The 15,560-nt window shown below is 33.5% G+C and overlaps 1 protein-coding gene across 4 annotated transcripts in view; it reads right to left on the bottom strand.

The window, feature by feature from the left end:
• Positions 1 to 13,646, bottom strand: part of LOC127847095 (chitin synthase chs-2-like) — a 60,549-nt gene extending 46,903 nt beyond the window's left edge. Inside the window, exons 1-5 of one of the 4 annotated variants that reach the window (XM_052378701.1) lie at positions 13,540 to 13,646; positions 2,968 to 3,072; positions 1,367 to 1,515; positions 656 to 751; positions 2 to 255 (exon numbers count right to left, since the gene is read on the bottom strand). In XM_052378701.1, coding sequence (XP_052234661.1) covers positions 2 to 255; positions 656 to 751; positions 1,367 to 1,473 — 457 coding nt within the window. In that variant the 5' untranslated portion in view covers positions 1,474 to 1,515; positions 2,968 to 3,072; positions 13,540 to 13,646. Of the gene's footprint in view, position 1; positions 256 to 655; positions 752 to 1,366; positions 1,516 to 2,967; positions 3,073 to 4,846; positions 4,954 to 13,539 lie in introns of those variants that run through there. The other 3 variants (XM_052378700.1, XM_052378703.1, XM_052378702.1) reach the window with 3 other exon arrangements.
• Between the last annotated feature and the right edge of the window lie 1,914 nt (positions 13,647 to 15,560).

Here is a 15,560-nt window from a genome sequence, read left to right on the forward strand (position 1 = left end):
CCTGTTGTGTGGTGCCGGAAGTATCCGTTTACCGTCTTCAGACTCGAGTTATGTAGAGCATTTGGCGGGAAAGTGTTGGAGACGATCAGAACCAGCGTTCCCTTCGAGATTATGGCAGTTCCGAGGACGATAACGAACAAGACAAATGCGAAAACGACCTTCGTGACCTTGAAAGTGTTATTCCAGAAGTCAAGGTCACTTGATGTCACGTCGTTCTGCGATGTCTCCGGTAAGACGTCCCATTTGTTTGATTCTCTGGGGTCAAATTATGGAATACTAACAGTAAATGATAGGAAAATTATCATGTATTCGGTTATGATAGAATGTTCCATTAAGACTAACTTTTGTGCAAGAATATGTCTTTTTCAGCGCAGCTGTCTAACACAGGTTTCGACAGTGTCATAATAATTAACACCAAAGAACGACTCATGTCAAAATTGTCATACTTGCCAGTAGCGCCCTTTAAACAGCACGCCAGACAGATTTGGCAAATATAAGCAACCATAGAAAACGAATAACATTAATGACATGACACATGGAATTTCTGCTCTGAAAATGAACATCTATAAATTACGTTGTCATATAAGAGCCGAAAATCCACAATTATTACACATTGATGATAAACAATTTGTTTATACCAAGAACGTTAATTTACCCAGTACCCGTTGATGGCGGATCAGAATGCACGGGTATATCAGTCAAGTTTAAAACTCCCTCTTCAGCGGAACACGTAATGCACTTGTCTCTTGTACTGTTATAAAATGTTTCAAAATATAGTAAGACACTTTAAAATTTGTTAAAAAAACATGTTCGGCTTCTGTCATGAAATGTATATTAACAATGTATTCAAATACAGTTAATATTATAGATATCTTCTTCATATAACACTTCTTTTTCAAAATAAACAAAGAAAATGACAACGAAAATAAATAATTTTCAGCTATGCAGACCCGCGACCAATGGCATTACATAAGTAGGAACAGGTATGAAACGTTCGGCTCGCGGTAAACTGCTATTCTTAAAAAAACGCAGTGGGTGTTCAACCCAGCGATCGCTTGCTCGAGGCGCTAGAGTTACATAACTATCTTTCGTACCAAACATGACATAAATAAAATAGCATTGTATTCATTTATAACTAATATATCGTGACATAATTTGCATCTTTAGCTTACATATTTGTTTTATTTAATTGTGTGAGGTTAATACTGGTGCAGATCATGCTTCTCGAGTAAAACTGTACTGATAATTTTCATTGTCGTTCTTTTAATGTAAAAAAATAGTTTTCATATTTGTAGCTTGTTTATTTGCGCTTGTTTTCCCATTTTTAAACAGATATTCCGATTATTGAAAAAAATGACAAAATTACCGTAATTTCTTTGTCGTTTCATCACCGCTGTCGTCACTTACTGCGAATGTCTCCTCTTCGTCTTCCGAAATTATCTGATAGGCATCATTTTTGTTTTGCGGATTCATAGTTTATCGATTCTTTAAAGAACTGGTCTCTTCACTTACAAACTGTGATAATACAAAAGACGTCAAATGTGAATAGTCATAATGTGCTATTTGTTATACGCAAAATAAGCGATATATGTATGGCCAATTGAGAATGAAACCCTTAAGACCACAACAAATTGATCAGTTGTTCAAGCGAGAAAGCGAAAAAAAGAGATGCATTAGTATTCGATGTAATCCGAGGCGAGCACAAGGCAAAAAAGTAAATATTTTGTCTAAATGTATTTTACATTTCTACCTTATCCAATCAAATGTTTATATAAATAAAATATTCCACTAAATACAATCTGGTCATTGAATGTTGTTTGTGAATTCTCAAATAAGAAAAATGAACATTTTATAAAATGCGGAACTTTGCGGAAATAATTGAAAACAAACTCGCCTTTTTACAAAAAGTCGTATGCAGGGCAACATGAATACCTGACGATGCAATTAAAAATATTTCACTTTTTTATTTTCGACAAATCCGACGAACTTTATTGGGGCTCATGACAGATAAAACTATTAAAAAAAACATTTTTTTAAGAATTCTTCGTTCTTTTTTTGTGACGATACAGTAACCGTATCGCATTGATACTCTTACAGTATTTCATCGATACATGAACAGTATTTCATAGCTGGTCCATTTCCCATCATGTCGCACGTTTTGAAACTCGCTTTGATCGAATGCTTGCTACATTTGTGGTTTGCTAAATCCTCTCTGATTCACACTTAAGTGCACGATGTTTAAGAGCGGTTATATGGTAAAAATTATATAAAACCATTATATGTTTTGGCGTAACTGTTTAAGGTCACTGTATACTAAGATTTATCATTTATGGATTATTTAACGCAAAATTTATAAATCAAGGGAATACATACTTATTGCAATCGTAAGACATACATTCTATATGAATAACGGTTTCAGTCTTTTTAAGGATTCAAAGTTAACATTTGCCGAAAATAAGCAGTTAAAATGCATGTATAATCATATCTCTTACCTACACTATAGACATAAATATAATTGATGTTCCCTTTTTGTATAGAATGTTCAGAACCTAATGTGATATAAACTTTGATAACTCGAATAATACAAGTGGGATAGGCGAAACATACAAATCGTGTCAGACCTGTGATGAGTGAGATCCTATTATGTGTAAAATACGAATTGTGCAATATATGTGTTCCTGCATTGTTTTATATCGAGTCGACGTGATAGTGTTTATATTGGAACAAAGATGTCCAGCCTTTGGGGAATGTTCAGCAAAGACATTTGACAACCAAACGTGAACAGCCTGCAGTGTTTACGGTATATCTACGAATTTCCAATGATCACAAAAATGTCGAAGCCGACGGAAATTAATATAAATTAATCTAATATAAAACGATGAATGTATTTAACAGAAGAATATTAATAAATCTGAATGTAAAAATCAGTGTATTTACTGCGATTAAAAGAGGTTTGATAAACCCAACCTTGCTAAATCCGCTATATTGTATCAGTGTATGAGATAAAGTACGTCCGATCATCAGTCGAGACTTTGGGATCCTTCAGCGGCATTGCATTAGCATCGTTAAAACCTGTGATATAAGTGTCAGGAGCATTATTTTATTTGGGAAACACACATCGAATGTTATTTCTCTAATCACTATACACGGTTCACCATATATTTTTTTAATTGTTCAGAAAGGCAAATAACTTCTTGAAAAAACATAATGTGGAATTTAAAAAGAGAAAATAGCCTTTAAGAAGAGGAATCACATCTAAGATGTCTGTTTTACGTTCTTGTTTTCTTCACGTACTCGCAAAATCTATATCATTATTTGAAGTGAAAACTGAACCTGTTTAATTTGAGGTTTGCCCCGCCCAAGCAAATTACAAAAGGTACCCGTAGAAATCGACCACGCTTTAAAGATATTTTAACAAGAATGTCAAAATGACATTAGGCGCTAACCTGAACCTCAACAAACCAAAATGTATAAGTAGATAGCGTTCACTATAAGGAAAACCACCCGGACATGTGGAGGAGATGCTTTTAGACTATACACAATCATTTTCAAATTCGGTTTCATGAGTGAGTGATTAACGTGACTTGCATTGTTAAAATGGTTTTACTTAAGCCACATACTAAAACTGCCCATCCTCATGGCATCATGTTTTTGAATGGACCGGAACCACATGTCTAAAATGTGACTTCTTTCATTTAACCTAAAAGAGCTTGTTGACCTTATGTGACCCTGTTTCGAACTTGTTCAAGATATTATAAGGATACATGTTCTTGCCAATTTCAAGAGGATTGGCAAAAACATGTGACCTCTCAAGTGTTCATTAGGTTTGTCTTTCATTTAAACTAGGAAGTTAGTTTTTAGGTGCATTGTGATACAGATTCAAACTCGGCCGATATATAATTGGGAAATTTCTGACAAAGTATCATGAAGGTTTGGCAACAACCGAAGCATTTACAATGTTCACAAGTTTTTTTCTTAATTTTACCCATTGACCTGGTTTGACCCGTCGTGACCCAGTTCCAAACTCAGTTTTAAAGTTTTGTGACAAATGCTGTGAAGATTTGACAATACATGTGGCCTCTAGAGTGTTGACACGCTTTTTGTTGATTATTTCGACGAAGTGACCTAGTTTTAAACCATACTTAAAATCAATTCCACATTCGCCTGAGATATCATTGGGACTAATGTTATGACTGACGAAGTGTCATGATGACTGGATAATAAATGAGTCTCTATATTGTTCACAAGTTATTTTTTAATTGAATTAGTGACCAAGTCTTTAACCCCATGTGACCTAGCTCTGTCAAGATTGTATTAGAACAAATATTCCGACACAGTTTCATGAAGAACGGGCAAAGAAATGCGGCGCGGCCTTTATATTGTTCGTCAGGTGAATCTATTGTTGATCTCAGTTGAGTTTAAATGCAGCTATCCGCTTTGGAAATATTTCAAAACATCGGAGGCACTGCTGTTGTTTGCTATTGCACACCGTTATATACAGTCCACTATTTATTATAAAATAAAATTAATAAAACACAACACAATCGATTGTTTGCAAACGCAAATGTTAGTCAAAGGGATAAAGCGCTTTACAAACCTACGTACACATTTCGAACAGGATTAATCGACCGGCTTCTGTTGAAATGCTGACATGCCTTGACATGCCGATTTGTTTTATGATACCTTTTCGTCTAAATGAATACTCGGGTAGATAATAACTATTATTTATCTAAGCGATGCCTATGAAAAAGTAATGTTCAATCGACTTTAAAGACCATATAAGCCGTGAAAAAGATGAAATATACAACCGAAGAAATAAGTAAATGAGAACAAATATATATCTCACCTGAACGAATCAGTGGTGTAAGTCTTACGCGTTGATCACTAGACTAAATCACCGATTGTAAACTAAAGGGAAGAATTGTGATATGAAAAGTGTAACCGATTAGATATAGCCGCGAAACATCTGCTATCTACGTAAGACATAGTTATAGTTAGTTTTCGATAAGAGCTATGTTCATAGAAAACACTTAAAACTGTATTTATGTAATAACAACACATTAAACATGCCAATTTGTTAATTGTAATTCTGACCGTATTGCTACTGAAATTCGTGAGATCAATAACTAATAATTCCCTGCTCAACAGGCAATCCGAGTTGACGTTCAATCCAAGTCACCGAAAACGAGACGAACACGTTAGGAAAGGTGTTTTTATATAATCACGACTCGTTTCCTGACCATTTTATGGAGCTTATTCATTGTAGAAAGAATAGGTATGAGCATCCACATATTCAAACAAATTCATGCCGATACGAGTAAAGACACAAAGCGGGCACAATTAATGCAAAATGTTTTACCACTGAAGATGCTGATTTCTAATATCCTAACTATGCCTCCGATTCATTCGGCCAAGAACAATATCAATATAAAGAAGTGAAACTCCAGCTGCTGGAGCAGTATTGAATTATTATCATAAACAATCAGTTGGTCCTTTATTTAAGGCAAGTGACCAATTGCCCAAACAGTACAAAACAGTACAATACAAAACAACATAAACACAAATAAGAATAAAGCTCGGGTCTCCGCCTTGGAACGGTCAATGCAAAGCATTGGGGGTTTAAACCATGTTTAAAATTTTTAAATCAATAAGCATGTACATGAAAATACAGTTTGAAAAATCCCTATGGGTACTGAAAGGATATATCGTTCGGAGTAGTTCAAGCAAGGATTCATGAAAACACTGTACCTTCAGATGTTCGCAATCAACAACAAAACCTATGATGTTGTTGAATTCTATAGTTGACCAAAAGTGAATGTACATGCAGTAAAGCCGTAAAAAAGAAGGTTAAATATGTTTGCAAAATGCTTTTACTTTTTGAGTTTTTTCGTACCAGTTTTTGTTTTTGTGCACTTACCCTGCTCAAACACATTTGATGTATATCCTTGCCTTAAACTTCCACCCTCGATTTCACAAAAATAGTTATACCTGGCCCCGTGTTCACAAAGCATTTTTTGTAATCGAAAATCGATGTTGCTTGTCATTGAAAATGGATTTCCATTGTAGTTGATGGGCAAAAAATGAAAATTGATGTCATTTAAAATCGATTTTCGATTGCAAAATCGTTTTGTGAACAACGGGCCAGATTTAAGAATACCCACTTAAGTCATTTATTTCATGTATTCATATGTCTATTTCAAAGTTGATGCAATCGTATAAATACGTATTTATGCTTTGTTTACATGTTATTTTCAATTAAAGCTAGTAAAATGTTTAAGGAGTTTTTTGCACTTTTTATTACAGAATGAAACAGTGAGCTTAAGCGAATGCTGGTTAAACCGGTTACATTATTTTCGAAAAATCAGCCCCACTCAACTGAATAATGTCGCTGATTTATTATCTTCGCTCTTCAGAACGTAATCTATCCTATTTCGGTATTCAAAGATACGATTATCTATTTCACAGTGTGCATCCTATTTCGACTCTATATTATAAACAACTATCTGCAATGAAGTATCCTTAACAGGCTTCATATCTGTTCGAAGTTCACTCATTACAACAGTGACTTGAATTTAAAGAAAACAACTTCAATTGTGTATTTCTACCTGTTTAAACATGAATTCAATTACAATACTTCCCACTTACTGATTTGAACTAAAAGGATTATTACTGTTTGTTTTATTTAATAAAGATATTTAAAAAACCATCAAGTAGTGAACTCTCACTAAATAAAAGGTTTAGCGATATATTGGTTAAAACGCAAATGTTCAATTACTTTTTAAAGCTTTTCAAATAAATTAAAGAGGACTGAAAGATTGTTATGGTATAAAGTGAATATATTTTCCTTAATTGGGTGTAGATGCAAGGCAATATATTATTCTAATAGTAGCTAAAGGAAACATGTTTTTAAAAAAAAAACACGGGAAAAGTCTGTATATAGTCTTGCATTCTCATAGCAATTATACTTCAATAAATGTTTTTCTTTAAAAATACTATGCATATTTTAATGTTTATTTCAATCAATATTTTTAACTAACCTGTTTATCATTACGAGTCTAATAAGTTCAGATAATGGGATTTTGGTTGATTAAAAGCAAGTAACAACATATAACAGCGTCGTAGCCACGCTGAGGCACACCGAAGCTAAAATTTGCAGAGAAATGTTGAGATAACAAGGAAAAAAAGGAACATTTATGTCACAGAATAAAATCTATATAAGAAATTGAGGCCATTTAATGACTTTGAGGCACTATGATATTCACAAACAAATATTATCATTGAGTACAATTGGCTCATGTTGAGGCAGATATTTATTTCAATTTGTTGGCTGAGGTATGCAATAAGTGAAGATGGAGACAGGAGAGTTGAATTAGCGTTCAATAAGATTGATATTTAAAAGTTGAAGAATGATAAAACATGTTAAGACAGTGGAAAAGTTTTTCACAATTTTTTAAACATCATTCGCTAAAGTGTTAGATAGATCTGTTTTCTTCAAATTGTAATGTAGATTTTAGTATTTCAATAAAAAATATATAAAGCACATTCTATTATCCATATACATATTGTGGCTCGTATGAGAGAGCTGCGTCTCTTTTTATTCCTTTTTTCTATTTGACTTCAAATGAATTATATGAATTTTTTCTGTAGTAAAGGTTGTTACATCATTGTCACTTCAAACTCCGTTTATGGTAACAGAATCTAAAATTGACTTTGTTAACTTTATTGATACTAAACGGTCATATATAGCGTCCACGATTCCGATAATTAAGGTATAAAATGTGGTTTTAATGGCCTTTAATACGCGACAGAGACGTTTTAGGTATAACAAATTTTCATGGGGGGGGGACATGCCCCTGGACCCCCCTAGAATGACCTAAGATACTGCCTCGGCTAAAATGTGGGTCTGGCTACGCCACCGTATAACAATAACAGTTTGCTTGACGGTCTTTGATTTGGGACAGGAATATTTGGGAAAGTGCGTGAATTGTAAATGATCACAACGTGCAGATCCCCATCTTCATCTGCAGTGCGCAAATGTAAAGCGTTGGGGGTAATGTTCAAAGCGCAAGTTGATAAGCCTTCTTGTTTTTTTAATGACACTCAGATGCAGAAAGTAATTTCGTAATCTGTTGTTAAAGGGACCTTACACCGCGATTGATGGAAAAAGAAAAGTTCTAAAATACCGAGTGTTTTTTTTACAATAATTAAATTATATTGATTAAAATATCTATCTTGATGAAACTTGGTAAGAATAATAAGCATGAAACTATATACGACCGAGTTCTAATCAGGGTGATATGTGTCTAAAAAGTTGTAGAATATAGAATATATATTGATGATTTTGGGTCAGAATGGCGACCTCGGCAATATCTATACCAAACTTAGATGTGGATTACATGCGTAGAAACAATCGTAACACTTCGTCCATCTCCGGAGTCTCCGTAAAGAAACTCCTCAAGGTGCAGCTACATATGAAGTTTCAGTGTTGTAGGTGGAAACACTGAGCTTTTAGAGCCAATGTTAAGGTTAAATCACGGCGGACGCCGGACAACGAGCTGGCTATGACAATATCTCAGGTTTCTCCGAAAACAGCCAAGCAAAAAACTGAAATCAAATCGACCCAGGTTAAAGGCCGAGGCAAATAAACCCGAGGCCACATTAGCCTTCTATACTCTGAACAAGTATTGTGTCTACATATGAAACAGGCTTGAGTGTCTTACTAAGCTTTAGACTTTCGGTGCAATCTATCTAAAATAAATTGGTAAAAATAAATCATTATTTTTAAAAATAAACATTCTACACAAAGTCAATTATTTACTTTACCTGTGTACATGATCACTTCAGTCTAGATGGTTAGTGAACTAGCCTTAATGGTTTGTGAACTATGTCAAAAGCACCATAACTATGAAACACTTGTATTATGAATAGTGCAATGTTACACAAAAATGATGCTGATGATAATTTTACACGATGATGCATTAATTTATTACATATTTCTAAATTCCATTTTCACCAACAATTCCACTATTAGTTCATTTGCTTCGAACACAGTTGAAAATAACACTATTCCACTCTAGCAACGTGACGCATGTACTAAATTTCTTTCTCAATTTATCGCAATAAAAATCGTCTTCCACTGTGTGTTTTTTCGAGCATTCTCTTGATTTAATCAGCATGTAATAGTATTTCCCGCAGGAAAATTTATGTTCACAACATTCCTCACAATGTAAAATCTACATATTTGCTTGATATAAAAGAAAACATGCCCCTGTCCGGTTTGAAGCACAAATCACATTCGGGCATGTGTGCCGACATTTTTCGGCCATTTTGAATTTCAAAAGTAGTCCGAAAACAAAAAAGGCGCCCACGTTATACCAGAGGCTACTTTATGCAATAACATCCGGTTGGGTCCGGAGTGGCGTAGAAAGCTAGTTTACCAGTTCAAATCTTGTAAAAACCTAGTTACGACTCTAGAGGCCACATTAATGACTAAATGTTGATGCAACATTGTAAGAATGTTTATTTTGACAATTTTTATAGTATATGTCATTTGAATCCAAAAGCTGGGTAACTAAGTCAAATCTTTTAAAAGCGTTGTCACAGTAAGGAATAACTCTTGAAGAAACTTGGTCGAACATGTTCACCTTGACATTTTAAAATAGGTCACATAATCAAATCAAGTCCATTGTTGCTGGAGTTGTAGATGGACTATCAAATAAGATAGCTTCACTTGAAAATGACAATAAGGTCTATTAAATGAAAATAGAGTGCTACGAGACCGAGTTACAGATCTAGAAAACAAGATGGCTGCCAGCGAGCAGTACAGTAGGCGAAATAAAGCTCGCATCTTTGGCATTCCAGACAGTTTAGACTCACACAAAAACACTGACAACATAGTGATTACCTTGTGCAAGTCCATGGGTGCTGATGTTTCAATAAATGAAATAGACCGCTCACACAGAACTGGTAAACGTAGCGGACGTAAACCCCGCCCGATAATAGTTAAGTTCACAAGCTACAGGGCCAGACAAAAACTGTCATGACCGAATACCGAAGACCTAACCCATGATCGTGCGCAACTGCTGTCTATCACATGTGGACTAGTGAGATTAAAAAACATTGATTTTCATGGTCAGCCGATGGTAATGTTCTGATCAGGTTAACTGAAAACGGCCAATCAATCATCAAACGCATCAGCTGTGCGTCAGAACTTGAACAGTACAAAAGCAGCTAATTATAAAACGTCATGTCTTTTTGTTCAGTTTATTTTCATTCGCCGCTGACGTCTTTAGCTGCACGAATATCACGAACTCTTACTTGTGCGATATATACTGAGCGTATGATTAGTTTTACTACCATGGCATAGCCCGTTTTCCTGTAAAACTAGACCTTCTACTTACCTAAAATTAACTCTGAATATTTGTTTAAAAGTGCCATAAGCAAATATTAAGTTTGTAAAACATCAATGTTAATCTTGCTAAGCTTATTAATCCTTGATTGCATTGCTTCTTCAGTTTTATAAATATGTTTGGTCAGATGTATTTATGTATTTGTTTTGTTTTTCGATGTATATTTGTACATGAATATTTTGATACCATGCACTTTAAACTTTACATGTTGTTTTGCTATGACCCTCTTTGTAATACTGTATATTTGTATATATATATATATATATATATATATATATATATATATATATATATATATATATATATATATATATATATATATATATATATATATATATATATATATATATATATATATATTAACAAGGTTAAATAATTTGTAAAAGTTATCAATAACAAATTCAATAAAATAAATCTCAATAAAATTACAACATTTACTTTGTCAAATAAGTTAACTTAAAACAATTCATGCCGTATTAGCCACTCCAGTTGACCTCACAATGTGCACGATAATCACGATATTCTTTTGTTATTTGTGTTCATCTATTAAGAATGTGGTTAAGTGATTAATCCCGTTATCTAGTGACACAGCATGTTTTCAAATTATACTAAAGTTGAAATGTGGATACCGCTATCAATTGACATTGTATGATTAAAAACACGCTTACGATGAAATGTGTAGTATGTTATCTTAAGTTAAGAATATACAGGTCATTTACTACTGAAAAGTAAAATCACAGTTTCCTATTCTATCTTTGCTTCATTTGGTGTATAGCCAAATCATTTAATTTGTGTTTTTGTTTCTAAAGAAGTATCCAAGTATGCACGAAATTAATAAAACTAGTCACCTTACTAATATACTAGTTGCGGCCTCAAGCTTAATTAATTTCATACCTATTTTTCTGTTTTTGAGTGATGAAAACATTATATTTCTAAATCACGTTATTGTATTCTCATGTCAGATAATGTAAACAGTACACTTTGGGACTCTCACTTTTCTTTTTTCGGTTAGACTCTCTTTATAGTGTAACATTGCCTGATAAGCCATAAATACCATGTATGTAGAAGTCCAAATAATTATTTACAGGTACACGTGCATCGTACAAGTCTACGATTTCGTAGACTTGTACGATGATGCATCTTTATCGATGTTAACTTGTTTTGTATTTATGCGAGTTTATGTCTCCACGAGTAATGCCAGCACGTGTGCATACGCATTTGTAAAAGTAAACATCAACAACACATGACTTAACGTTTATCTAGTCTGACGCCAATTGATTAATACAAATTAAAAACCACAATGTTTATTTTATTTTTGCTCAAAATAAAATGCGTTTATGCTGCCTGAGTAAATAGTAAAAAATTCACTATTACAGTGTACAATACAACGCTCAATCCTTGTAAATATCATGCCTTTGAGCGTTCGTTTGAGAAGATTTTAATATAGATACGGTTGCTCTATTTATTTATTTATTTTTGTTGTAACTGTTGTTGTTTCATATTGCATTGTTTGTTTGTTCTATTATATAGCTGGGTTTTTTTTGTGAAATGCTTACACATTTTGATATATGTAAGTGAACGTTCTGGAAACTATTATCTCTGTACAGGAAATTACCTTCATCACTTGAAATCCCTTTGTAGTGTAACCTTTACGGCCCATTCTTTATACAACTAATTTTAGTTAATTTGTGTTCCTCTATTAAGCATGTGATTATGTGATTAAAATTGTAAATCCCGTTATCATGTGACTATGCATGTTTTCAAATAACACTAACGTTGAAATGGGTGGATACCGCTATCCATTGACAATATATGCTTAAAAACAAACTTACGATAAAATGTGTAGTATCTTATTATAAGTAAAGAATAAACAGATCACTATATACTAAAAAAATGACAGTTTTCCTATCCTATTTTTGCGTCATTTGGCACAAAGCCAATTCATTAAATGTTTGTTTTTTTTGTTTCTAAAGAAGTATCTTACTATGCACAAAATGACGAAACTAGTCAGCTGACTGAGATTATACTACTTACGGCCTCAGGCTTCATTTTTTTACTATATATTGTGCTCAAAATAAAATGCGTTTTATGTTGCGTATATAAATTCACTACTACAGTGTAAAATACAACGCTCAACCGTTGTCAATATCATGCCTTTGTGCGTTCGTTTGAGAAGATCTAATTACAAATACGGTTGCTATAATTATTTTTTGTTGTTGTAATTGTTGTATTACTTTATCGCGTTGTTTGTTTGCACTATAATATAACTGTATTTTGTGAAATGCTAACACATTTTGATATATGTAAGTGCACGGTTGTTTAAACTATCATCTCTGTACAGGCAATTACCATAATCACTCAAAATCCCTTCGTATTGTAGCTTTGACGGCTCATTCTTTTTTATACTGATTTTAGTTTATCTTTTTATCCTAGGCTATTATAATTTACATTTTATACACCCAACATAACCTCACGTATCATAATAATGATACCAAACATATTATCATCCTTTACCATTTGCTTCTTTTCCCTTCCATCTTCTAATCTCTCTATCTTTATCTTTTTTGCAGCAGTTTTGTAGCAAACAACGAAAACAAATCTTAACAACGTATCCGTCGCAATGTGTCTTGTCGCTAATCGCAACAGGCGTATCATTACAGCGTTTCTGGCCCATCTTGTATTTATTGGAGGTTATTATTATGTTGTACATTGAACAGAGGCCAGGAAATGCTGTCATGATTGCATATAGATCACCAGCTATTTTTCCAATTTTCCTGCACTTATTATATGTATGTCAATTATGTCTTAATGTAACAAGCCTTTTCTCATTACATATTTATGTTTATGCGTCTATGAACACAACACTGAGAATTGAACATCCAAGCAAACTTGTTCTGATAGGAAAAGAACATACACACGGATATTATTTTCCTCAAAAAACTTCTAAAATGGTTCTTGTGTGCTGCAACATGTTATTGGATCTCTATAGTCTTATTGCGATCAGGTGAAATTCATCCTAACCCTAAGCCAACTTTGTCTGATCTATCTTCTAACACAAATGCAAGCAGTTTTTCTTATATGAAATATACAACCGAAGAAATAAGTAAATGAGAACAAATATATATCTCACCTGAACGAATCAGTGGTGTAAGTCTTACGCGTTGATCACTAGACTAAATCACCGATTGTAAACTAAAGGGAAGAATTGTGATATGAAAAGTGTAACCGATTAGATATAGCCGCGAAACATCTGCTATCTACGTAAGACATAGTTATAGTTAGTTTTCGATAAGAGCTATGTTCATAGAAAACACTTAAACTGTATTTATGTAATAACAACACATTAAACATGCCAATTTGTTAATTGTAATTCTGACCGTATTGCTACTGAAATTCATGAGATCAATAACTAATAATTCCCTGCTCAACAGGCAATCCGAGTTGACGTTCAATCCAAGTCGCCGAAAACGAGACGAACACGTTAGGAAAGGTGTTTTTATATAATCACGACTCGTTTCCTGACCATTTTATGGAGCTTATTCATTGTAGAAAGAATAGGTATGAGCATTCACATATTCAAACAAATTCATGCCGATACGAGTAAAGACACAAAGCGGGCACAATTAATGCAAAATGTTTTACCACTGAAGATGCTGATTTCTAATATCCTAACTATGCCTCCGATTCATTCGGCCAAGAACAATATCAATATAAAGAAGTGAAACTCCAGCTGCTGGAGCAGTATTGAATTATTATCATAAACAATCAGTTGGTCCTTTATTTAAGGCAAGTGACCAATTGCCCAAACAGTACAAAACAGTACAATACAAAACAACATAAACACAAATAAGAATAAAGCTCGGGTCTCCGCCTTGGAACGGTCAATGCAAAGCATTGGGGGTTTAAACCATGTTTAAAATTTTTAAATCAATAAGCATGTACATGAAAATACAGTTTGAAAAATCCCTATGGGTACTGAAAGGATATATCGTTCGGAGTAGTTCAAGCAAGGATTCATGAAAACACTGTACCTTCAGATGTTCGCAATCAACAACAAAACCTATGATGTTGTTGAATTCTATAGTTGACCAAAAGTGAATGTACATGCAGTAAAGCCGTAAAAAAGAAGGTTAAATATGTTTGCAAAATGCTTTTACTTTTTTAGTTTTTTCGTACCAGTTTTTGTTTTTGTGCACTTACCCTGCTCAAACACATTTGATGTATATCCTTGCCTTAAACTTCCACCCTCGATTTCACAAAAATAGTTATACCTGGCCCCGTGTTCACAAAGCATTTTTTGTAATCGAAAATCGATGTTGCTTGTCATTGAAAATGGATTTCCATTGTAGTTGATGGGCAAAAAATGAAAATTGATGTCATTTAAAATCGATTTTCGATTGCAAAATCGTTTTGTGAACACCGGGCCAAATTTAAGAATACCCACTTAAGTCATTTATTTCATGTATTCATATGTCTATTTCAAAGTTGATGCAATCGTATAAATACGTATTTATGCTTTGTTTACATGTTATTTTCAATTAAAGCTAGTAAAATGTTTAAGGAGTTTTTTGCACTTTTTATTACAGAATGAAACAGTGAGCTTAAGCGAATGCTGGTTAAACCGGTTACATTATTTTCGAAAAATCAGCCCCACTCAACTGAATAATGTCGCTGATTTATTATCTTCGCTCTTCAGAACGTAATCTATCCTATTTCGGTATTCAAAGATACGATTATCTATTTCACAGTGTGCATCCTATTTCGACTCTATATTATAAACAACTATCTGCAATGAAGTATCCTTAACAGGCTTCATATCTGTTCGAAGTTCACTCATTACAACAGTGACTTGAATTTAAAGAAAACAACTTCAATTGTGTATTTCTACCTGTTTAAACATGAATTCAATTACAATACTTCCCACTTACTGATTTGAACTAAAAGGATTATTACTGTTTGTTTTATTTAATAAAGATATTTAAAAAACCATCAAGTAGTGAACTCTCACTAAATAAAAGGTTTAGCGATATATTGGTTAAAACGCAAATGTTCAATTACTTTTTAAAGCTTTTCAAATAAATTAAAGAGGACTGAAAGATTGTTATGGTATAAAGTGAATATATTTTCCTTAATTGGGTGTAGATGCAAGGC

The sequence above is a fragment of the Dreissena polymorpha genome, chromosome 10 (genome assembly GCF_020536995.1).
Source record: "Dreissena polymorpha isolate Duluth1 chromosome 10, UMN_Dpol_1.0, whole genome shotgun sequence".
NCBI classification, from domain to species: Eukaryota; Metazoa; Mollusca; class Bivalvia; order Myida; family Dreissenidae; genus Dreissena; species Dreissena polymorpha.